The 23,940-nt window shown below is 48.7% G+C and overlaps 5 protein-coding genes across 5 annotated transcripts; 2 read left to right on the top strand and 3 right to left on the bottom strand.

Annotated features, from left to right (window-relative positions):
- Positions 1 to 56: 56 nt before the first annotated feature.
- On the bottom strand, positions 57 to 911 carry B0H65DRAFT_509544 (nuclear transport factor 2; the record flags this gene model as incomplete). Its single annotated transcript, XM_062828324.1, has 5 exons — positions 57 to 167; positions 233 to 331; positions 404 to 475; positions 600 to 664; positions 887 to 911. 5 exons carry the CDS (start codon positions 909 to 911, stop codon positions 57 to 59), a joined length of 372 nt encoding a protein of 123 aa, XP_062680232.1.
- An 8,886-nt stretch (positions 912 to 9,797) lies between these two features.
- B0H65DRAFT_219221 (uncharacterized protein) lies at positions 9,798 to 13,826 on the top strand. Its single transcript, XM_062822030.1, has 2 exons — positions 9,798 to 11,019; positions 11,082 to 13,826. Exons 1-2 carry the CDS (start codon positions 10,122 to 10,124, stop codon positions 13,508 to 13,510), a joined length of 3,327 nt encoding a protein of 1,108 aa, XP_062680231.1. The 5' UTR covers positions 9,798 to 10,121; the 3' UTR covers positions 13,511 to 13,826.
- Positions 13,827 to 14,778: 952 nt separating this feature from the next.
- B0H65DRAFT_219205 (kinase-like domain-containing protein) lies at positions 14,779 to 18,200 on the bottom strand. The gene is made up of 3 exons (XM_062822029.1): positions 17,398 to 18,200; positions 16,504 to 17,347; positions 14,779 to 16,452 (listed from the first exon to the last, which is right to left on the bottom strand). Exons 1-3 carry the CDS (start codon positions 18,001 to 18,003, stop codon positions 14,852 to 14,854), a joined length of 3,051 nt encoding a protein of 1,016 aa, XP_062680230.1. The 5' UTR covers positions 18,004 to 18,200; the 3' UTR covers positions 14,779 to 14,851.
- A 720-nt stretch (positions 18,201 to 18,920) lies between these two features.
- B0H65DRAFT_219154 (putative branched-chain-amino-acid transaminase) lies at positions 18,921 to 20,700 on the top strand. Its single transcript, XM_062822028.1, has 2 exons — positions 18,921 to 19,416; positions 19,482 to 20,700. Exons 1-2 carry the CDS (start codon positions 19,212 to 19,214, stop codon positions 20,492 to 20,494), a joined length of 1,218 nt encoding a protein of 405 aa, XP_062680229.1. The 5' UTR covers positions 18,921 to 19,211; the 3' UTR covers positions 20,495 to 20,700.
- Positions 20,701 to 21,434: 734 nt separating this feature from the next.
- On the bottom strand, positions 21,435 to 22,312 carry B0H65DRAFT_219132 (NADH:ubiquinone oxidoreductase 11.6kD subunit). The gene is made up of 2 exons (XM_062822027.1): positions 21,985 to 22,312; positions 21,435 to 21,684 (listed from the first exon to the last, which is right to left on the bottom strand). The coding sequence occupies exons 1-2, from the start codon at positions 22,218 to 22,220 to the stop codon at positions 21,603 to 21,605; spliced, it is 318 nt and encodes a 105-aa protein (XP_062680228.1). The 5' UTR covers positions 22,221 to 22,312; the 3' UTR covers positions 21,435 to 21,602.
- Positions 22,313 to 23,940: the final 1,628 nt, after the last annotated feature.

Here is a 23,940-nt window from a genome sequence, read left to right as displayed (position 1 = left end):
TTCCACCTCTTCAGATACTCCCAACATCCTTTCACACACATCCACCAGCTACTCGCTTAGAGGAGGACAAGCTTGAAGATGTCGTTGAAGACGAACCAATTGGCAGAGGCGTCCTGGCAGAGCTGGAAGGCCTGGGAGTAGCCAAGAGGGCGCTGCTCGTCATCGACCTGTCCGGGGTGTTAGATGACTTACTGTCGTTGTCTTGTGCTTCAGCTTCACGGATATCACTTACAACAAGCTGGCCGGTAACGAGGATGATGATACCGCCGTTAGCGGTGGGCTGGGCATCGGGCTCGCCGTACTCGTGCTTGACCTTCTGGAAGGGGAGAGACTGTTTGGTTGCTCTGTCAGTTTCCCCGGCCCTCATGTTTCACGGTTTTTGTTTCGGCAGACGCAAACTTACAATAAGCTTCTCAGTAATACCCTGGACACCGAGAGACTGGGCACCCTCGAAGGTGAGCATAGAGTTCTCGCGCTGTGTTGTGGTGTGATTATGTCAGCATATATGCATTTCTCCTGTGGCCCCAACATGCGCGTGTACGTCACGAAAGAGCGCATCATCGTCGCTTTGGTGGAAGTTCTGGGAAGAGGAACCGTACGTAGAGACCAGCGAGGTTCTTGCGATCGGCATCGAAGGTCGCGTAGTAGTGGGTAACGAATTGCTCTGTCAGGCGAGAAAAGCGCCGTGTTAGGATCAGTTCAGTCGATCGCGATAGCAGTGGTCATCATCGTGGGAGCCTTGTTCTGGTCTGCCGCCTATTGCCCTCGTCCTGCTCAGGTCCTCCTCTTTCTAGGGACTTGATCCCATAGCGGATGTGATGTTCCCCCGTATCCTCGAAGGGGGAGGGAGCTGTTCGAGCTTGTGCATGGTCGGATCTCTACTCACTAGCGACGCTCGCGAAGTCTGTCATGGAGGTCAAGAGGTTAGCAATCCTGGTCCTTTCTGTCGTTCACTGGCTGCCATCGCGGCGTTGGGCTGGACCGAGAGCTTCGAGCCTGTCCCTCTGCTCTGTCGGCCTCCCCAGCTCATCGCTTGCCATGCGCACTTACCGGCCATTTTTGCGGTTGTTTTGCTGGAAACTTTTAGAAAAGGTTTCGAAATGGGTATAATGCAAGAGGATGCCTAGCGCAAGACGTCGGGCAGAAGAAGAGGAAGAGAGAGTTGGTGGATGGCGGATGGTGTTGATATTATATTGGCCTCTTTCGTAGTTCGAAGTTTGTCAGTACCCAATGATGGGGGCTGGTGGGGGGGATATGAGGTGCCCACTCGCTACTGCTGGGGAGGGACGACAGGCTGTGCTTGTTGCCGCCCGCCTAGGCGCTATTGCGACTGCGACGCCGCCTGCCTTGTGCCTGTGGCCTGTGACTGACCGATCGCGATACCGCTCGCAAAGTGAAGGTTCGTGGTGGGGTTAAATTTCGGCCTCAGCTAAAAGCGGGGTACTGTCACGCCCGGCAGGCGGCTGGTTGCGATCGCGTTGTGAGTGGTCCAAGCTTTCCTTCCATTCGGTTCTCGCCAGCATAAAATTCGCGGCAGGGGTTTTGGAGCTTTTCCTCTTCAACTTTTTTTTCGTCGCAACTTTTCTTGCACCTCTGTTTGGGCCGCGATGCCATCACAACAGAGGCAATTGGCGCACCAGCGCCGTCGTTGACTAACTCCAAACAGGTAAGACACAATCGCATTTGCTGTTTACCACTTTCCCCTCGGATGATGACTTATTCTTCTTCAAACAACTGAATCTCTATGTTGAACACTTAATATATCAAGCTCAACAGTCTGACACACCTTGCAAATCTTTGCTTTTCTCTACTCTACAACCAAGGCGTCTGTCTAACGTTTCGGAAGGCTAACAATTGGTTCAGATTTCTTGTAGAAAAACGCCGACAGCTTTGCTGCTCCGGACGGCATGGACGGCACGCTACCCTAGGCTACCTGGCTGCCTGCCTGGCGAGGTCCAGTCGACGAGGTCCAGTCGACGACGATCTGTTGCGATCTTGACGGGAGTTAAAACACCGCGAAGACGGACATTGTCATGGCCAGGCACCAGGGGTTGAAGAATGCTGCAAGGTTGCATGACAGCCAATCGTTTTCCCACCTAGTGGTGGCCGTGATCGAGGGAGATGTAGTGTGGCCAGAGATGGCGCATTCGCCGCATCCAAGTCACGATTGAGCACCAAAGGCATGGGGGACAAGATGGTGACTGCGGACTCTCGATTCCATACCTGGCGTATCAGGGTTCTTTTGTCGGTTGGGAGGAGCTCCGAGATGATCAACGGTGTCGATCCGGTTAACTTCATCACGACCATGTGGTGTTGAGTGCATGACGTTGTCAAACACAAAGCCTCAACAAGTTGATGTTCTCGTATCATGAACAAGGTACGACTCATCCTCCAAGATCCCTCTCTCTTCCTTTAACCCTCTCACACCTCACTCCCCTTTCCACCACTGCTGTACATGATGATAAAAGGGATTCCTATGCCTTCGGGTGATGAGGTATTGATACAGCCATACGTGGACTGTACCAATTGTTCCTTCTGAGATTACAGCTAGCAATCACTTCCTGTTCTGCCATGAACGTATCCGTCGAGAGCTATCAGCAAGCAAGAGAGACATAGCTAACATGCTCTCTTCAGTGGAAACTTGGTTTATTTAGAACAATGAAGGAAAGAGGCATGGAGAGGAGACCAGAGGACAGTGGGCCTTGGGTCGTCTTTATATATGAAAAAGAAAGAAAAAATACATTTACCTGCACTACTGCTCTCTCATATGTGATCTCGTTCCGGCTTCTCCCAATCACGGGATTCAACAGGAAACTGCGTTTTAGACAATGTGGACAACCGCCTACACTGGTCGCTCACAGCTGGCCAGACATGTCAAGCAATTTTCATTGACAAACGAAGCACCATCACTCAAGACCTTGGAGATGTTGAACCAAAACTGGAGGGACTGATACAAGCTGGCTTCATCATCCTGGAGAAAGTCATGTGGACAGTCCGCATCATAAACTCGCCCGTTGTGATGGCACATGCCAGCACCTGTCAGATACTTGGGGTTTTCATCTGGTCTTTTGGTCTTCCATCCCATCTGTCATCGCATATACCAAGAACCCTTATCTCTTTCCATCCAATGTAGGTAGCTCAGCTTTCTGGTTTCTTCTTACATCTTTAACATCTTATTACCTCCGTCAGTTCTTTTTGTGCGTCAGCCCTCAAAATACGTGCTGTGACACACCTGTTGCGGTTCGGTTCTTCGAGTATGCTGGGGATTTTCTTGGGTGTTCCATCAGCAGAAGCTGTAATCTAGAGACGACATACCATACATAGAACTACACCAAGTACCACTTATGTATACCGTGCTCGAATCTGGCAGTGTTTGTAACCATCAAGAAGCATTGATCTCACAATCCGTTTCGTCCGTGTAACTCGACCAGAGAACGAGACCATGAAGACTATGGGTGGGATATAAACGCCAAGGGCTGTTCCTTTTGAGTTTCTTCGATCAAACAGCTTCTCGGCCAATCATCTGCTGTCAATTACACATATTCATAACTGTGTGATGTCTGGGGTTGTGATTTCCCCGCGATTTCCACGCCTCGCTCGGGGGAACCCTCGAGGCGGAACTGCATAGGCGGGATCCTGAAGCTGGTTGGAATGGCAGAAAAGTGCAATGGTCTTGTGATGGAACGGAGAATCGAAATAGTAAAAGGGCGGTTTTGTGCTACGTAGAAAGCTGGGGTTGGTACTACAAAAGTTGGACGGGAGTTCGCGCGGTTGACCGCCTTTCGGATATAGGATGGATGTCTTGCATGAAACGGATAGTTATCAGCAGTTTTCTCTTCAATTTTTCTCGGTTACCTTATGTTTTGCCTGGTAGGATCGGTTTGGTTGCCTGTGCTGTTGAAAAACGGAACCAGGGAATGACATAATACCTGGCTGATATCATGCAAGTTTTCAAAGAGAGGGCGTTTCTGGGCGTATAAAGAATAAATGGTCCGTCATGCAGGTTTGTTGATCGTTTTCTTGTGCCACGATCGTGTACTGTAAGACTTTTAACGGGCTACCCCGCGTTTTTGGCTTTCGGGATGACTGTTTGGATTTGTAGTTGTTTGAGTTTCTGTTAACTAAGAAACCGACGTTGTTGCCACGGGAGGAGCTTGCTCGACAAAGGTCAAAGGGTCCTCCCCGTTGTGGGCGTGGGATGATATGATGTTATGTAGTTCTGGAGCTTGACGATCGAATGGGGATTGCGTCATGCTTGATGTGTTTGTTCTTGTCATGGTTTCTTTGGGGTTCTCTCTGCTGGAAAAAGAAACTTTTGCTGAAGACATGGTGATCGAGCACTTCAAATGATAAAACATGTCCACAAGAAAGAGGGACGTACCTTTCCCTCTCTGAAACTCTGCTATCGTGAACGGTGGTCAGAGGTACAATACGTGTTCGACTGGCAAGGAGCCAACACGCTCAGCCCTGGGTTTGGCGAGCTGGCGAGATAAAGATCGGTACCTGTCCTATACTTGACGAAGTTCATACATACTATAGTAGTATGCAAGAGGTGCATCAAATCGCACAGAAGCTTGCCCTGGTGTAAAGAAGCGGTCACCGTTAAGTTTAGGCACAACGTCGTGTTGCGGTTGTGATTGGCCTGGAGCTTTGCGAATTGTGTCTCTTTTGGGGCTTGCTGCATTCCCAACATCTCTTGGGACCGAGAGGGGAGAGAGGAGCTGGGAGGAGGAGATGAGGGGAACGGCCCGGAGTCTTGGACTTTTTCACCGGAGCTGCCGTCTCGCTAGAGTGTGTAGCAGCCTCAGTAACCATCACTCCAACACCGTGTGCTCTTGTTCACTGGTGTTGTTTCCGAGGAGAGTCTCATGATCTCATCAAGAACAATATCGAAACCCATGTCATGAAGTGGAAAGAAGGGCAGATCAGTAGGCCCCACCTATTTAAGGTGTATCCGCTCTCCATCTCGGGGCCTGATCCAGGTCCTCGACAGAACAACAAAGTGCTCGAGCTGGCTGTTGCGGGAAGAAAGAAGGAAAAAGAAAGGGCCAATGTTCTAGAAAGGTTAGAAGGACAACTCTGGTAAAAACTCTTCACGTCACTTGGGCCTCGATTGCAGAAGTCCAGAGCTGTTTGGGAAGTCGTCACTGTCAGCTTTGGCAGGACTTGGCTGTGGTCGAGGAAGCTGCAGCCCGTTTAGGGATCGATCCATTCTGAAAATGACCTATTTTTTCTGAAATTTTCAATTTTCTGAAATTTCTGAAATTTCTAGGACCGTGCACGAGTCCGTGCCCCCATACTCTTCCCCCTTTAATACACCTATCTTTATACCTTTTCAATTATTAATAACCTTCTTAGTGTTACAATAATACTACTAATTTGTAACTCTCAAAATGAGGCTGTATTTAGGGAGTTCAATATCATAAATATCCTTAGCTGATAAACTCAATAAGCAATATACCGTTACTACAATTGGCGCAATATGGCTAACGTTATTCAAATGCGCGGTTATTTTAATAATTACGCGGAGTATTAGATCGTTCGCATTAATTAGTAATTTAAAGAACGTAAGGATATATAATATTACACTATTACCTTCAATACTACTTAGAAGGATAAGATCGATTAATATATGGTTAAAGCTCTCTTTTTTAACGGCCGCTTATTTATTATATTCGAATCATTTTCTATAAACATATTTTTCTATATTTTAGTACTAATATATACTCCTCTTAACGTAACCGAATTAATTAATTACCAACTTCCTTTTATTTATATTAAAATAAAATAATAAATTATTGAATAGTATATTACTGACTATATATATATCAACGTCTTTTTTAATAAATCAAACGATTATATTAACTGGCGTATTCTTAATATTTCTTTTTCCCCTCTAGAAGGATAATCCTAATTTTAGTACAATAAAAATATTAATTTAATAGAATATATAGTAATAAACCTCGCCGGCATCGTTTCTAATGTTTATAATAAAATAGTTGTTAAATTAATTAAAATTAATTCTTTTATTACTGATATTTATAATAATGCCTAATATATTATTTAAGAGTTATTTAACGATTATTTTAAATTTAGCTTCGTTATTTCATATAATTCGTATTCTTTTTAATTATTATTAAAGGATTTATTTAATTTACTATTATTTAAATTCTTAATTTAGTAGGTTATTATTATTATTAATTCCTTTTGCGCTTCTAAATTATAATTTTTGTAATTACGTATATTAATAATGAGAAATTCTATTTGTACGTGGATAAAACTCTATTTGTACGTGGATTAAAATTTAGAATCTAATTTCTCGCTACGAAAGTGGGGATTTTAAGCCTATATAAGGGTTAAGAATTTGTATTACTTTTTTTTGCATTTTATAAGCCTTAGCTTATATACGTACGTACTTAGTAGCTTCCAAAACTAATAACAGTTTTAAAAGAAGTTAATTTAAGAATTGAATTTTAGGATAAGTATTATTGGAGTGGTACTTACTCTGTGCAAAATGGCGCTTATTAGGGAAAATCTATTAAAATTCTACGAGTATTTTAATATTATTATTAGTTTTATACCTTTAGATTTAATTAAATTAAACTTCTTTTTATATTTTTATTTACGTACAAATAGAGTTTTATCTACGTATAGATAGAGGTTCTCTTAATAATTATATATTATAATAAAATTTTATCGCTTTTAATAAAGTAAATTACTTTCTAAATATTCCATTTATATTATTAATTCATTAAATTAATATAAATACCCGCTAGGGGTTATAGTATAAATCTATTATTTCGATTAAACGCGTATAAATCGTTCTATAAACCTTTGTAAAGGATACCTATTTCTTTAATTAATATTAAGAAGTACCCTATATCGCCGCCGTTATTAGTAATAATAAAGCCGGCGTAAACCCTATATAATTTATATAAATAATAAATATTATTAAGAATATATAATTCTAATATATTTTCGAGGTTTTTAAACAGTTTCTAGTATTATTTTATAAGGTATAATTAATATTAGAGGCGGATAGAGCGTACGTTGGTTATATTATTCTACGCTAAATTAAAATTTAAGAAGAATAATTGCGTTTACGTTATTTTCTCGCCGCTGCGGATTAGTAGGAATTAGAACTCTTTTACGTATTGAAGAAGATTAAATAGTTAATTCCTATTAATTGGTTAGGCTTCCTTTTATACCTATCTACTATAATAGTAAGATTCGAAGCTATTTAACCCTTTATTTAGAATATTATTGGCGTAGTATTATCCTTCCTAAGGGAGTATATTTATATATTTAATAACGTAATAAACGAATAGGCTATCGCTGATTTCTTTATTTTTAAAAGGCGTAAAGGTATTTACAATCCGGACGGTAGTCTTTAAAATTATAATAACTTCGACCTTAAATTATAGTAGATTATAATATAAAATAACCGTTCATTTATTATACTGCTAACTATATAAATATTTAATACCCTAATTAATAGCGTGTTTTATAAGCAAGCCTTCTTTATTATAAATTTTCTAGAAAGTCCTTACCATAACTGACTAATTAGCAAAAAGATAGATATAGCTATATTCGTTTATATAAACGGTTATAAACTTAGAAATTTAAATTAATCATTTATTATATTATTTCCTATATAAACGAACTAATTATTATTATAAATCGACGAGTAGTTATATAATTATATATACGTAGACAATTAAATTTAATATAATAAGGCGGAGTAAGTAGCAGGTTCAATAAGAGGGCATCGCTAATTAAAATAATTATTAAATTTATAAATTTGCATTTATGTATATAAAAATCAATTTCTAGTAAAAAGTAGTAAAAATGACGATTATTACTAAAATTATCGATTTTTTCGATTTTGGGTAGCTATTTAAGACCCCAAAACACCTAGATTTACCTATATTTTAGTTACGTGTGCTGAAAAGATAGAAAAAATGTTCATTTTTGCATGAAATTTTCAGAAATTTCTGAAATTTTCTACGTTCAGAAATTTCAGATCGATCCCTAACTGCCCGTTGCATCTCAAAGAGGTGGGGCAATGGTGGGGTAGAGATATGACAGGGCCTTGCCAGGGGGTGTCCTGACTCCTGAAAGGGGTTTAACGTTGGAAAACCTGAAATGTTCTTTGAGGCGCTGCCAGGGGGAGCTTTGGATTGTGCACCTTGATGAGCACTTGTCTTCAGTTGACTCTGCTCAAGATGTCTCCGGCTGTCTGTCTTGGAACCACAACATTGAATCTCAACTGGAGCAGAAAGAGGACGCTTTCAAGATGACAGTTAACCAAAACTCATATAGGACCAACTCGGCTGGACGGCAGAGTTTGACGGTCAGATGGCAACATTTTGTAAATCAGGAACCGGTCGATTCGTACCGTGTAGCGGTGCCATGACACTGTATGCGCCCCATGACGGCTTTTGGCGGTACCTTTGCGGTACGTTGGCGGTTGATGACGGCGAGGGGCATTGGGGCACTTTGTCCTAAGCCTAATGAGGCCATTGACGATGCACATGCCGTCGGAGAAAGTATGCAGATGAATGTCCCAATTGGTCATGGAAGCAGACAATTCATTGTGCGGATAGACAGTCGGGACAGTAGTGTATAAGTGCGGCATGAATGATGAGTGATTGTACATAATAAAGACGATATAAGTGGCCAGCGCGCCGCCTACTCGTCAGGCCTGTTTCCATCGCAAATCCGTTTCCATTATTCCTTCGACTCGCAACTAACTTACTCGTCTTCAAAGAACAAAAGCAAGAGAGGCCACTCACTTTACTCTTTCAGTTTCCAATTGACCCCGACTTGACCCTTCCTATGAACCTAATCGCCCGATATCACCACCATTATACTTGCATTGTCAACACGGAACCTTATCTCTAGGTGAGTGAGCGCAGTGACACACGCCATCCCATCCGATTTCCCCAGCCTGTCAAGGTCGTATGCGGATTCCACGGGCTTGAGCAAGCGCCGGCCTCGCCTGCTGAAGGCACTTTGACACATTACTTCCCCAACCATCTTCCCGATCCTGCCTCAGCATCTGCCCAGCCAAGACATCGATATCCTCAAGCCCCTCCATCAACACCACCTTCCATGATTCCGGGTCAACCTCTCTGAGCTGGGCCACTCTGCGCAAACTCAGGAGTCTCCGTAACCCTGAGTTGGCAGATGAGGTGCGGATAATACTGAGCGATGGGTGGAGTTGGGAAGCTGGGAAAGGAGGGAAGACATCAACCTGAAGCGGGCAATGGTGATCTCCCTCCTTCCCGTGATAGCTACATCCAGACCTGAAGAAGCTCAAGTTACACACGGAAGCACATCTTCCAGCTACATGTACTGCTATTGCAAAGAGAAGTACCCAGTGTCGTCTTATCAGACGGTACCGGGCTTCTCGGTACAAGTTTCCATGGCAGTGACGAGACCTCTTATCTTGCGGCGGAAGGCTGCGTGAGCAAAGTCTTGGAATACCTTCCACGATTCCTCCCAACAGAAAAAAGGGCCGCGCCAACCGAACAACCGAGACGCACTGGACAAGCGCGGTGTTTCCAGATTATTGCGACCCGTCCAAAACCACAAGCGGTGTCCAAGGGGAACGGCGGATCCGGGAAGCCCTGGCTTTGCCCCGGGTTGCCCCTTTCTGGCTGGACACTGCCGTATCACCACCCATCATTATCACGAAAGATCACGAAGCACCACACCCACTTCCCTCACCTTCAACACACCCTTGTTCTGCCAGGCCAGGCGCACTTCAGTTATCTTGCATCCCATTGTTCCTTTAACATCTGTTACTATTGACTTGTTCCTGTGCCTTTATAACGCTGAATACATGGCAGAGAACCTGGGCTAACCTGAGGCGCACGTTCCCTGATAGTCACTTTAGTACCAAGCCACTTACACGAGTGACTTTGACGAAACTACACGACCTACTATACCCGCCACTGCCACTTACACGTGCATCACACCTCGACATCCATATCCAGAGATCCGAGACATTGGTCACTGAGCCAGACTTACCCCGGCTGATAACGAACGGAAACATTCCTTCCATTATACACACCGAACATACATAGCTTCGACTCGTCCCGAGCCCAGATATCACCATGTCTACCACAGCATCTCAGCCTCCCATCCCCCCTAGACCGTCTAGGAGTACCGAGAAACAGCCAGCTCCAATGGTCCCTCCACGCCCGAACAAGAACCGCATCGAGCGCTCCATGAGCCCGAACCCGAACCGCTTTGCGCCTTCGCCTCTTAACGCGGGGCCTATTCAGCCCAAGTCTGCGCATCCCCTGCGCAACGGTCACAATGGCGAGGATATCAAAAGATCCACGTCTGTTGACCTGCCGTCCCTCGGCCAAGAGGGCATGGAATATGCCAACATCACCGAGAATACTCCTTCCAGCGAACAGAGTACTGCCCCCGAGCAGACTAGGACTATCGGCCACGATCTCAAGCTTCATGCGCCCAAGCCGTCCCTGCCTCCTGCTAATGCCAAGCAGCGCATCATGGCCGTTACGCGCACCGATAGCGACAGAGCTGCGGCCTTTGGAATCGGCCGTCCCAGCAGTAACGACGAGTCGACGCACGTCCTCCCGTCCAATAGGAGTCTTAAGAAGAAGGCTAGCACTACTAGCCAGCTGTCGGTGGACTTGGAGGACGAGCATGGTATTCCCGAGATTGGCCAGCAAGTGCCCATGTACAAGAACGCTGGTGATGTCCAGGCTCCATCGCCTGCTCCTGGCGCAACTGCCGATAAGGTGAAGCATCACAGTCGTAGGACTTCTGCCCGCGGCAGCCTTCCTCCCGGCAGCTATGGCCTTCACGGTCATGGTGTGTTTGCTGTGGACAAGCTTGAAAAGGCATATTTTGACAAGCACCCCGAGGCTCTCAAGAAGGAGCACACGCCTTATCAGTACGATCGTGCCAACAACTTCTCGATGAGCAGCGAGAATCTGAACAAGATTGTTCGCGAGACCGCCAGTCGTGGCTCTGGTCTTGGTAAGCACCACTCGTATGCCTAACTACTATGCTCGCTCTTGGCTAACAAGTTCTGATCACAGGTGTCCAGAACTACCCCGGTACCCCCAGCGAGCAGGTTGGATGGCAAGCCATTGAGGAGTCTACCTCTCGCGTCGCGTCTCCCCGCCCTCATTCCTCCGGCCGCAAGTCTCCTGTCAAGCCGACCTTTGCTGTGCAAGATGACAATGGCGAGTCCCGCGCTCTAGAGGAGGACGAAGAACCCAGGAAGAACGTGATTCACGTGGACGAGCCCAACCGTCGCAGCTCAAGAGGCAAGTCCATGGATGGATCAGCACCGGCGGCTGAAGAAGAGGAGGAGTACACTGCCCCTATCCTTGCCGAGGATGAGGTCGCACAGAACCCATCGCCCTACGCTCACGAGCCGGCCGTTGTGCCCAAGCGCCGCGAAAGTGCTGAACCCAAGAGTCGCCCGACTAGCAGACCGGCCAGCATCTACAGGGAGAACTCTTTCGAGATGCGCTCTACCCCCCTCGAGGATGTCGAGGAATATGAGCCCCTCTTCAAGGATGACGAACAACCCGCGAAGAAGCCTGAGGTTCCCTTGAGACCCAAGACCGAGCACAAGCGCCGCTTCCCCAGTGCTGACGTCTGGGAGGACGCCCCTAGCAGTACCATGTACACCGCCGAAGTTTCCACCCCGGAACCCACCGCTGAGCAGCAAGAGGAAGAGGGTCAGGAGCAGGCCAAGCCCCAGATAGAACCTCGCGAGGGTGAGACCTTTGCTCAAGCGTTTGCCCGTCAGCAAGAAGAGCTTGCCGAGAAGGAAGCCCGGGAAAACGGCCCCGATGGTTTCGTCAAGTCGAGTACTCCCAGGCCTTCTTCGCACCAGCAAAGACCTTCCTGGGTTCAGGGTCAGCCCCATCTTCTGCAGGAAGTGAAGAAGGAGGCTGCCAAGGCTGCCAGGCCGGCCATGGCTCAGAGGTTCCCTAGCCGCGATGTTTGGGAGGATAGCCCGGAGAGCTTGCAGCTGCAGACCGAGGTTTCTACTCCCCAGCAGGACGAGGAGCAGACGGAGGAGGCCGCGGCCGAGTCTCCCAAGGTCTCTCCCCGTACAGAGGAGCCTGAGCCCAAGATCGACGAAAAGCTTGCCGAGAAGCCCGAGGTCAAGGACGAGACACCCGAGCCAAAGGAGCCTGTTCCCACTCCCGCCGCAGTCACAGAACGAAAGCCCTCACCCCCGGCGATCCCCTCCCGCCCATCTCTTCCCTCCCGCCCTTCCATCCCCGACCGTCCCAAGCCCAAGCCGGCCGCCAAGCCCGCCATTCCCGCGCGCCCCGTCAAGGCGTCTCCCACGTCCGGCGGTCTCGAACCCGCCGAGGCCGCCGCTCCTCCTCGTCAGAAGCCCGCCGTCCCCGCTCGTCCGATGGGCTCTAAGATCGCCGCTCTGCAGGCCGGTTTCATGAGCGACCTTAACAACCGCTTGCGTCTCGGCCCGCAGATACCGGTTAAGAAGGAGGAGGCGCCGGCCGAGGAGCAGGAGAAGGCGGAGGTGAAGGAGAAGGTGCCGCTTAGTGATGCTAGAAAGGGCAGGGCGAGGGGTCCCCAGAGGAGGGCGCCTGCTGCTGCTAAGGCTGCTGCTACGGCTGCTGCGGCGCCGGCGGTGGCTGAGGAGAAGAAGGAGGTGACTGGTCCGAAGTTGAGTTTCTCGGTTTCGGTTAGTTATTGGGCTATTAATCCTGAGAGTGAGGAGGGTGGTGTTCGTGTTGGTATTGCTGAGTTGAAGGGCTTGGAAGAGGAGAAGCCGAAGGAGGAGAAGAAGGAAGAGGTTAAGAGCGAGATTAAGCCCGAGACTGAGACTGAGAAGCCCAAGGTTGAGGAAGTCAAGGACGAAGCTAAGGCTGTGGTAGAGAAGCTGGTTCCCGAAACTGTCCAGAAGGAGGCTAAGGAGGAAGCACCAAAGGAAGAGACCAATGAAGAGAAGGCTCCTTCGCCCGAGCCCGAGCCCAGTGCTTCCCCCGAGGCTATTATCTCCGAAGCACCCGGTGCCTTCCCCTCCACTCCCGCAATCGAAGCGGAGGTTAAGGCTGAGGAGGAGGCCGAAGCCGAGGCAGAAGCCGAATCTTCCGCTCCGGCTGACACACCTACCTCCACCGAAGCTCCCGCCCCCGAACCCGTCGAAGCCGATGCCCAGGCCGAGACGGAAACCAAGAAGACTGAAGCCGAAGAACCGCCCACCACCACTACTGCGTCTGAAACCGAAAAGGTAGAAGATAAGCGCGATGCCACTACAGCTTCGGCAAAGGCTGAGGCGGCGGCTGCTGATACTGCGGTTACTAACTCCTCCGCTACCGACCCCACCTCTACCACTGAAGAGGCGCCAAAGGAGGAAGTCAAGTCCCTGGTGACTAACACCGCTGGGGAGACTATTGTCCAGGAACATGTCACTAGGGATGGAAGTGGTGGTGTGAAGCCTTTGGAGGCGGAGGATAAGGGGGGTGAGGAGGCTTAGGCTTAGGTTTGGGTGTGATTCCAATTGGGAAAGGTGGTGAGAGATCTGAGGAGGGGTGGTTTCTGCTTCTGGTCTATGATTTGACTGAGACAGAAAGACATCGTATAAGATGTCGTGTGTCGTGAGGAAGGTGGGAGGACGAGGAGATAGGTGTGTGTGGTGATTATAGGTGGTTATAAGTGGTTAATGGAGGGTGCCGCCCAATGCTTTATTTATCTGCTTTAGCGAAGTCAGTTTTGCTTCTGGCTTTTAGTACTTTGAGGGGTTGAATACAAAGCGATTTACCTTGTCTTATCTTACCTTACCTTACCTTACTCGCTCCTTTACATCTATCCCCTCCTGTTCGTCTTTTTGTGAGTTTGTAGTCGGACCTTATGATTATGTTTGATGCTTTGGGGGGGGCAAGGGCGAGGGCGATAACTCCTCCATGCCCATGGCAACCGCAAGAGAGGCGTGGTAAGGTGTTCTAGTAGCCTTTTTAACATCTTCATCTGGATGAACTGAGCGTTGATGTTGATCGATCTGTACTTCTAAAAGGTATACAAGGACCAACCGAGAACCGACGTCGGCTGAGGTCGGCTAAGAGAGAGAGAGAGGTAGGTAGGTAGGTACCCGTGAGTGTCCCGTGGATGGAGGGAGGCAGCACATCATACCCACGGGGTCGGGTAGAAGAAAGTTTGAGGGGGGATAATATATGGACACTTGAAACAAGTGACAGTCAACAAATACTGTCCCGCCTTTTGTTTTGGCGTGTCGCCCTCCGCAAGCGGCGGGGAGTGGGATGGTATAAATTGACTGGCAGTTTGAGGTTATATAATTAGTAGACAGACAGACGTTGTTGTTTGGTTGCTGGGGACAGGCAGGTTGATAACATGTTGAGAACCTCCTCTAAGATATTGATAAGACGGTGCATAAAGATGATGAAAAGATGGTGATAAGGTGTTAAAAGGGGAATGTAAACAAGGTGACAACACTTTTAACCCTTTATGTCCAAACAAACAAGGAATTTTAGGTCTCATTACACTTCCACCATTCACGCGTTCGTGGTTGCTTTGATAGTCTTATACACGGGCATTCAAGACAGCTAGCAGGGTCGAGCACAGCCGAGCACAGCTGAGTACCAAGTGAATGAATACTCACCTAAACACGCCGGGTATGTATTATATAATTCTAGTACGCTCTCGAGATATATATAAACTTCAACAAGCTTTTACTTCACTTCATCATCCTCTCAGTTACTTTAGCTCCCGTTCGTTCCCTTTTGGCCACTACTTCCCAGATCTACTCATCAGATCTGCTGCGCCTCCTCTCTTCACCCCTTTCTGTCGTTCCGTTCGAGCTTCACAGTAAACTCTCATACTTATCCAAGCCAGACTTGTTCTGTTGCTGCTGATGCTGCTGTTGTGCTCGCGCTTGTTGAGGCTGTAATGGTGTTCCCCAACCAGATGATTGCGGTTGGAGGGGTTGCATCATTCCCATACTTGTCCCCCCCATACCACCCATCCCACCAAACCCAGACCCCATCATACCACCGGTATTGCTCTTAGCAGCCATCATATTCCCCATGCTATTAGCACCATTATTGATACTCCCCAGGCTCAAGTTCCCAAACGACCCACTCCCACTCCCCCAAGTCGTCGTCGTCGTCGTCGGCGCGCCACTCTGCGCAGGAGCCTTGGGTGGTGGTGCTAGGCTGAATCCGCCAGTCCCCGAGCCAAACCCGGGTGTAGAAACCGCCGACGCCGACGGTGGTGGTTGTAATGAAAATGAAGAGCTGGTTCGGGAATTGCTAGATAACTGGCCTAGGTTCATATTCCCAAAGGCATTTGTCGGCGGAGCGATAGAGGGAGAGGTGACGGTTGATGCGGGTGTTGATGACCAGGGATTTGCCTGCGCTTGAGTGGCCGCGCCCCAGTTGATACCAATACCTGTTGGGGAGGTGATTGTGGAGGGGGTAGGTTGAAGCGGCTGAGAGAATTGAGTAGATTGGGGAGTTAGAGCCTGGAAGGAGTTGAGATCTGGTGTAACAGTGCGGAAGTTGGAGCCGGTGGTTTGGGGTTTGAGGGTTGTCGAGGGCGCAGTGGTGGTGGCGGGGGGAGTGGATGACCAAGAGAAGGTCGCGGCGGGAGTGGAGCGGCCGGTGCCGGTGCCGGAGCGGACGCCGGGGGAGGTTACCGGCGGTTTGGAGCCGGAGGTTAGGGCGTTGTCCCATCCGCCGGAGTCGAGCGGGCTGGTGTTATTGTTAGTATTACCACCGCCGCCTACTAGAGCCGCGAAATCGTTGGCTGATGTCCCGTTCGTGTCTAGAGCTGAGGAACCGGATAGCCCGCCTAGGGACATGAAGTCTTCTGCTGGACCGGAGGTATTACCGCCGTTGAGCTCCTGCAGTTTCTTGGTCTGTTCGTCTTCCACCCGTTTGGACAAGCTCTTGATGAGATCCATGAAAGACTGGAACTGCCTGAGGTCGAGCAAGGGCGTTAGGCTCATCGCCCACAATATGGGCAAGATTTCCATAGCCACAAAGTCGGCATCAGCTACTTTCCCCACGATCCGCAAAACGTTCAGGGCGGCAATCATGACGGCCGGTTCCTTGGTTTTGATGGCCTTGATCAGGGGTACGATCTTCTCCTGCATGGTAAACTTGTCTAGCGCACTAGAGCTGGACGAAGGTTTCCGTTCGCTGGGACCGAGTCCGTCGAGGCCGTCGTTGTTCGCCAAGGGGTCAGTGGAGCCGCCGCAGAGGACGACGAAAGCTTGAAGACCGCGGACTTTGATGGCGAGACTGTTGGTTTTGCTGAAGATCATGGCGACTACGGGAAAGAGCTCGTTCTTGATGGTGCTAAAGTCTAGGACTGGGAGGACGCTTGGGAGACTTTGGAGTGCTGCGCCGACTAGGACGGGGGTTGGAGACTCCAGGGCGGCGAAGATGATGGGGAGGATGTCTAGACTGTGTTAGCAAGTGTGAATTGACACAAGGTGTTTGGAGTGCCTACCATCCTTAAATTCCTTCCCAGGACAGGCTCCAACAATAACATGCAACTGCTCAATGATGATCATCAAACCCGCATCCCTAGCAGGATCTCGTTCCTGTGCCTGTTTTGCGTTTGTGACAAAGATCTCCTTGATCACCGGTCGTACTCGGTCTCCAAAAGCTCTCTTGCCGGCCGTAGACGGTAAAAGCTCGACAATCTTGAAGATATTGTGCAGAATCAACGATATGAGTTCCTTGTCCTTCATCTCCTCCAACAACCCTGGAAGTATCTTCTTCTCCATCACGGAGTTGGGAAAATCTGGTAGAACCTTGATCAATCCCCTCAAGAACGCCTGCTTCTCATTGGGCGTCTTGGCCGGGAAAGTATCTAGGAATCGTAGAGTCTTGACCATAATATTGTTGAAGTATTCGCTCTGCTGAAACTCCTTGGCCGTCATCCGGGTGGCCGGCCTTCGCGTGATAAGCCGTGGCAGGACATGGTTGGCAAGCTCTTTGGGTAGCTCGCGAGAACAGAGGTAGTTGTTGGTTGACGACGGCACGCCTTGTGAAGACTGGAAGTGCCTTTTGTAGGAAGACAAACTCGAGTTGCACTCGAATGGTGACCGATGGGGCGAGTTGTATAGAGATATACAGAGTAGACCCAACGAGAACATATCGGCGGAAGATGTGAGGTTGTTGTCGAGGACAAAGTCAGGGGAAGTATAGTCGAGGTTCATCTGGACAGTTCGAGGTAACCTGGGCTCATAGTGCAGAACCTCTGAAAGACTGATCGGTTGTATCGACGTCGGCTTGTTCGAGTCTTGCTGTGGGCTGCAGAAAGCGAGGCCACTGACCTTCCAGTCTGACTGTACGGGGTCAGCGCAAGCCATATCGGAGGGTCACAGAGGGAACTCACCTTGGCATTAATAAGAATAGCATCTGGGGTCAGGTTGCCGTGGACCAGTCCGGCATTCTCGTGTAGGAACTCCAAAGCTTTGCTGACTTGTAGCAATCCCTTCTGATACTCCAGCTCGTCTATTTCCACCTCGCGCCTCCTCCGGGTGCCGTCGGGTTCCTCTCTGACATAGCGACTTGATCGGCCACCGACACCATGATTTCTTTCCTGGTCATCCTTCTCTTGTAATACTGCCGCGAGTGATGTTGTGACTGGTTCCGTGACGAATTGTAGACCTCCGCCTCTTGTTTCCTCCACCGGTTCGACGAGCTCCAAAATGGCGGGATGCCGTAGCCTGGCCAGCGAAGAGGCCTCCTTCTTCAGCCGCTCAACCACCTCTTCCACCACCTTCTTAAAGCCGGCGGCGCTGGACCGACTGAGATCTTTGCTATGCGCATCGAGTATTTTCCTATCGAAGACGAAGACCGAGTACTCCTTGCCGGTGGACTTCTTCTTGGCCGGGTAGATCTTCCATGGTCCGGCTGTCGTCGTAAGGGTGGAAGATATGCTGTAGTTGGAGTTGATGTTGGTCGCGCCAAGCGACTTGAAGACGCCGGCGAGGGCCATGGTCTAATCGGTCGGGGAGTTCGAGGTTTCGGTGGATGGTTTGCGCTGGGTGGCTTTCGGGGGTTGGCTGCTGGAGTCAAGTTCAATTAGAGTCGGAGTTCCCGGTCACCGTTTCTATGGATCCATTGGCGTGCGCAATGGGGAAAACGAGAATTAAACAAGAAAGGGTGAAGAAGAAAAGGTAGGGCCGATGAGTTGTTGGAATTGGAGATTCTCATTATCTAATTGACTTGGCTTTACGGAGTGATGCGATTCGTACCTATAGCAGTCGATGCTTTAACGATGGTCGACCAGCCAAGGCCCCTCCACTAACAGATATCAACCAGGCTCCAGCTGACAATGTTGTAATAGTCGACCGCGCAGAATCGCAATCGCATTCGTAGACGATGAGAGGATCAAAGGGAGACGACAACGCAACCAACCGATGTTGGTGCTTCGAAGAACAATGAAGGGTCCCGACGATGACACAAGGCAGTTGTTAGTACGTTTCGGCGCAAGCTTGGCCCGGCCTCATTACAGCCCAGTGTAACTGCGCGCAAGGCCCAATCGTCAGTCGGTGTCACTTGGTGGTAAGGCTGAAGTTAGCAACCGATAAGAAAGATAAGATGACCTCAGGGGAAACCCAAGACAGCAATGACAGCGGGGAGCTTGCTCACAGTTCACGGCCTCGCGACTTTGAACCCCGAGGGCGGTGAACTTTGTTAGGGAGCTACACCCCACCAGCTGCAATTCAGGGGCAATCTGCGGGGCGCGGCAGTCGTGTTCTGGAACACAGCTAACACGCAACGTCGCCAACACCGAGTCGAGACCTCAATGACTCCGTGCATACGTGGTTAGCCGCGGCATGGGGCGGGCTTGGGCACGGCAGAGATGACAATGGGGAGTCATGATTGGGTCAATTGGCCCAGATCAAGCTCCGATCGCCCTCCGATGGTCCCTTGTTCCCAACATTGCCGTCGTCCACTTTCGTCCACTTTGCGCCGTGCGCGGGAATCTAGGGCGGTCTGACTGACTCTTTCGTACGAGTAGTAAATAGATATTACTGTCCTCTGTCCTCCTTCTTGTCCCTGAGCGAAGAGGTCATCATTCATCTTTCTTTTCTTTTTTCCACCATATCCACTTTAGTCCTTTTTATTTAGAGGAGTTGTTGTTTCCAGCCATAGATACCCAAACCTAAACCAAAACACCAAATACCACACATCACCAAAATGTTCCGCACCTCCCTCCGCAGGGCTGCGGCCTTCCAGCCCTCGAGGCCATGCTTCGGCGCCTTCTCTGCCACCGCTGCCCGCCAGTACAGCGCCGCCGCTGGCACTGCCGACATCGATCCTTCCAAGCTCAAGGTCGAGACCACCAGCCAGCCCAAGGGCCTCAAGAAGCCCGAGGAGCTTGTCTTCGGCCGCAACTTCACTGGTAACGTCCCCGTGCCCCCAAAAGAATGCGCAAAACAGCTTTAACTGACAAACCCTCCGCAACAGACCACATGCTCACCATCGAATGGACCAAGGAGAAGGGCTGGAACGCGCCCGAGATCAAGCCCTACCAGAACCTCTCGCTCGACCCCGCCACCTGCGTCTTCCACTACGCCTTCGAGTGCTTCGAGGGCATGAAGGCGTACAAGGACAAGGCCGGCAAGATCCGTCTCTTCCGCCCGGACAAGAACATGGCGCGCTTCAACAAGTCGGCCGCCCGCATCGCTCTGCCGACCTTCGACTCGCCCGCCCTGATCGACCTGATCGGCAAGCTGGTCAAGCTCGACAGCCGCTTCATCCCCGAGCAGAAAGGCTACTCGCTGTACCTGCGCCCGACCATGATCGGCACGCAAGCGACCCTTGGCGTCGGCCCCCCGGGTTCCGCTCTGCTCTACGTCATCGCCTCCCCCGTCGGCCCTTACTACCCCACGGGCTTCAAGGCCGTCTCGCTCGAGGCGACCGACTACGCCGTGCGCGCCTGGCCCGGCGGCGTCGGCGACAAGAAGCTCGGCGCCAACTACGCGCCCTGCATCGTGCCCCAGGTCGAGGCTATGAGCCGCGGCTTCCAGCAGAACTTGTGGCTGTTCGGCGAGGAGGAGTTCGTCACCGAGGTCGGCACCATGAACTTCTTTGTGGCCATCAAGGATAAGCAAACCGGCCAGAAGACCCTGGTCACTGCTCCCCTCGACGGCACCATCCTCGAGGGCGTCACGCGTGATTCCGTCCTCGCGCTGGCTCGCGAGAGGCTGGAGCCCGAGGGCTGGAGGATCGAGGAGCGCAAGTATACCATGAAGGAGCTTGCCGAGGCGGCGAACGAGGGCCGTCTTATTGAGGCTTTCGGCGCCGGTACGGCCGCTATTGTTAGCCCTGTGCGCTCGATCAGCTGGAAGGGCCAGCTCGTCAACTGCGGTCTTAAGCCTGAGGAGGAGAGCGGTGAGCTTACGATGAAGGTCAAGAACTGGATGGAGGCGAGGCAGTATGGTGATGAGGAGCATGAGTGGAGCTATGTTTGCGAGTAGATTTTAGATTAAGATACCTGGGTGATGATGATGAGAGAGAAGACAAAAATGATATTTAAGCGAAGATTTCAAAAAAGGGTTGCTTCTAAATCTTTAAGACTTCCTGTATATAGTTTTGGGTTATGACATGGGATTTTCGGTAGATGGGTAGTAGCCAGTTCATGAAGAAAAAGCCTATTTTACACTTCCACGAAGCTACCTACTCCTGTGCTTCATCACAGCCTTGCGCTTGTGTCGGTGACGGCCCGGTAATACAAAGGTCGAGGTGCACAACACGTTATCCTCCTCTGAGAGCTACTCTAATTGTGATGATTATGCCTCTGGCGACCCCATCCGGGGAGGGACCTTGCTTCGCTCGAGTTCGTCCTGAGTATTCACCGTAACCGGTCACAAGTACTCACTTACCAGTTCCACTGTTATAAGGTATGTTGTGGTGGAGAGGACAAACGGCTTCAAATAATCCACCACTGTCTATCAAAAATACAATCCACATCATCAGTCTATCCGCCGGACAACCTCCTTTTAGTTAAAACAACAAAGCCTCCAAGCCAGCAGATAACCTACCATCTTGTCGTATCATGAAACGCAATAGTGATGTACAATGTGGCCAAAAAGAAAAAAGGGTGAGCGGTGATGGGGGGGAAGGAAGTGTATGTTTTTTCTCAAATGATCAATTCCATCGTCTAAGCAGTTCAGTGCAGTGCAGTGCAGTCCAGAAAGTAGTACAGTACTCCGTTAATATATCCCCGGTTCCCGCTCCCTCACCCAACTAACTCGCACCATGTCTTCCGAGTCCCTCCCTCATGGCTTCCACCCCTCCCTCCTCATTTATCCTGTCTAGACTTGTGGTGGTGAAAAGGCCGTCCTGTGTAACCGGTCCCTATTTTCGTTGTTTGTTTGCTGACTGTTTATCGTTGGTGGTCTTGACTGTTTAACGTGGCTCGACTCGACTCGACTGTTTCCTGGTATTCCCAAAATTTCGAAGGTAATCGTTAAATTGCCACCTGGCGTTGTTGTTGTTGTTGGCGCCCACTCCTTGAGGTTTGTAAATGTGCTGGCGAATGGTTGATGGATGGGCGCAGATACAACAACATGGCATTCGAGACGTTTACTTCTCGGGCTGAGGATCCTCGAGGATGCCCTCGGCCTCTAGTCGGCGGCGAGCCTCTTCGAGAGCCCATGTCTGGATGCTGTTGATGGATATGTTAGCTTGTGTTCAGACCAGACAGTCGACTTGTCTCCTAGCGTATGTGGAAATTGGCCCTGGATATCCCATGTCTTCCAGTCCTCGAACCCCCTTCGCAGTCTTCGCAGTCATTTGATATTTCCATCCCCATTGCCATTGCCATTTCCATCCCATCCCGTCCCCTCTACTTCCATTCACTCTCCATCATTTCTCTGGCCCGTCCCTCCCGTCCTCCTGCGCCCTCTCTCTTCCCTTGTCCCCAAAGCTCCCGCAACAAGGCAAAGCAGCGAAAAAAGCAACTTACGAAGTATCAGGCTTAAAAGCATACGCAATCGTAGCAACAGCAAAGCTGCCGCAGAACCCATAGAAGAACGGGATCTCCCACCCTTCCCTCTCGTACTTCTCGCCCGGTCTGACGCCGAACAGCCAGCCGCTGGGGGGGTCGTAGTGCGGGGCACCGCCGGAGCGGACGGCGCGGGTGGTGCTGAATGCGCGCCGGGAGGCGACGAGGGCGCCGGCGCGGAGGATGGGGGCTGGCATTTTTGTTGATATGTTCTTGGGTTGCGCGATCGGTGTGGTGGTGGTGGTGTGGTGAGGTTGAGGTTGAATTCGGGAGAGGAAGCGACTTGGTGCGATTTGTGGTGTCGGAAGTTCCAAGTTGAAGATGGATTAGAGGTTGGAGGTTGGAGGTTGTTGAATGTCAGATACGACAACCCCCGATTACTCAATTGACTGACGGAACGGGGAATCCGGGGCAGGTGGGGTTGCACTTCTTGGGACGGGAGCGAGGAGTTGCGAACGGTACGTAGGGGCGGAGGCGAAATCTCCACACTTTTGTGTTCCGCGTGCGTGATGATATGGAGCCGGGCGAGGGCGGGCGGAGTTGATGATGATAGAGTTGCAAGGAGTGAGGCAGTTGTGGTCGCAGTTTGCGGTTCCAGTCAAATTGTGCAAGCTTGGTGGCGGATGCACGTGCCAGAACCTGTATTTTAGCTGCGCGGTAGGACCCCACATTCTTACTCTTAGACTCTTAGAATATATATACTATATATATAATCTATTCTACTCTTTTAAGAACTTTATCCTCTGTGTTTCTCGTACAACTATTTAGACTGTTATCCTATCTATTTTGGAGATTGTACCTAGAAATATTTAAGCGTCAGTATTCCCGCGCTCTTAGGGCTTATATAAGCCGCTTAAGAATCCGAATTATGTTATGTTAATTATTAAGTATTTCGTAAGAACGTACTTCTAATGTGTATTGTGACTTCCTAAACGGCGCGTTTTGCGAATTATTATTACGTTATAGGCGTACTATAATAATTAGAGTTCTTACCTTTTAAAAGGCTTCGTTTTTACTTTTTGAACCCCCTTTTTATTATATATTCGCTACCAGTATTTCGCATTCTATATATAATATATAGTATATAGTATGTAGTATATAGTACGTAGGAAATTATAGAGTTAATTGTAATGATAAGGAAGGTATTAATTATTCGAATTTTAAGTTTATTAGTTTGCTCCGCCTGAATTTCATTCTCTTTTCTTTTCTTTTTTTAATTAAAAATACCTACTTTGGTACTATACTATCTATTTTATTATTACCCCCTTTCGGTATCAATTTTGGAATCGATTTATTGGTTTCTATACTTTTATAATTATTTACTTACTTGCGTATAAATAATTTGCTTAGACCTAATAATTAAGGCCTGCCTATATTTATTATTGGATCTTATACTTTCGATTTTAATATATTAATTGAAAGTAGCCTATTTTAAACTTTGGTTAGCTCGCTAGAATTTGAATATTAGAGGCTATTTATTTATCGATTTATATTTTAGTTCTCCTACCCCTCTATATCTTTTAACCCCTGGAATAGCTATTAATTTACTAAAAGACCTTAAAAATCCAATTACGAAGAGGACTCTAATTACGAGGAAATCTCGGATTACGAAGAATTTTATTACAAGGACGTTCTAAATTATTACAATTTAAAAGATAGTAATTATAACGTTTAAATTAACCTTACTAATATTCGCCCTTTTTATATTTTTAAAATTCTTATAATTTCATTCTCGGCTCTTAGGTTCCTACTTCATCGTCTATCTAACGATTTTGAAAATTTTAAAGAGGAATCCCTTAAATTTCCGGAATTACCCCTTAAATTTCCAGAATTACTTATTAACCTTCTAGAACTTAAAATTACTTTAAATTTTTATAATATAGCGGGTCGATTTATTATCCTTCTACTAAATATACC

The sequence above is a fragment of the Neurospora tetraspora genome, assembly GCF_033439725.1.
Source record: "Neurospora tetraspora strain CBS 560.94 chromosome Unknown B0H65scaffold_5, whole genome shotgun sequence".
Taxonomy (NCBI): Eukaryota; Fungi; Ascomycota; class Sordariomycetes; order Sordariales; family Sordariaceae; genus Neurospora; species Neurospora tetraspora.
This window is presented reverse-complemented; position numbering and strand designations above follow the sequence as displayed.

Bases quoted from the DNA above. Each gene is read 5' to 3' on its own strand.
- B0H65DRAFT_219205 (XM_062822029.1), bottom strand. From the start codon at position 18,003: ATGGCCCTCGCCGGCGTCTTCAAGTCGCTTGGCGCGACCAACATCAAC. The intron at 17,348-17,397 runs GTGAGTTCCCTC...GACCCCGTACAG, and splicing joins CTATTCTTATTAATGCCAAG to TCAGACTGGAAGGTCAGTGG. The intron at 16,453-16,503 runs GTAGGCACTCCA...AACACAGTCTAG, and splicing joins TGGGAAGGAATTTAAGGATG to ACATCCTCCCCATCATCTTC.
- B0H65DRAFT_219132 (XM_062822027.1), bottom strand. From the start codon at position 22,220: ATGCCAGCCCCCATCCTCCGCGCCGGCGCCCTCGTCGCCTCCCGGCGC. The intron at 21,685-21,984 runs GTAAGTTGCTTT...ATCCATCAACAG, and splicing joins GCTTTTAAGCCTGATACTTC to CATCCAGACATGGGCTCTCG.
- B0H65DRAFT_219154 (XM_062822028.1), top strand. From the start codon at position 19,212: ATGTTCCGCACCTCCCTCCGCAGGGCTGCGGCCTTCCAGCCCTCGAGG. The intron at 19,417-19,481 runs GTAACGTCCCCG...CCTCCGCAACAG, and splicing joins CTTCGGCCGCAACTTCACTG to ACCACATGCTCACCATCGAA.
- B0H65DRAFT_219221 (XM_062822030.1), top strand. From the start codon at position 10,122: ATGTCTACCACAGCATCTCAGCCTCCCATCCCCCCTAGACCGTCTAGG. The intron at 11,020-11,081 runs GTAAGCACCACT...TTCTGATCACAG, and splicing joins CAGTCGTGGCTCTGGTCTTG to GTGTCCAGAACTACCCCGGT.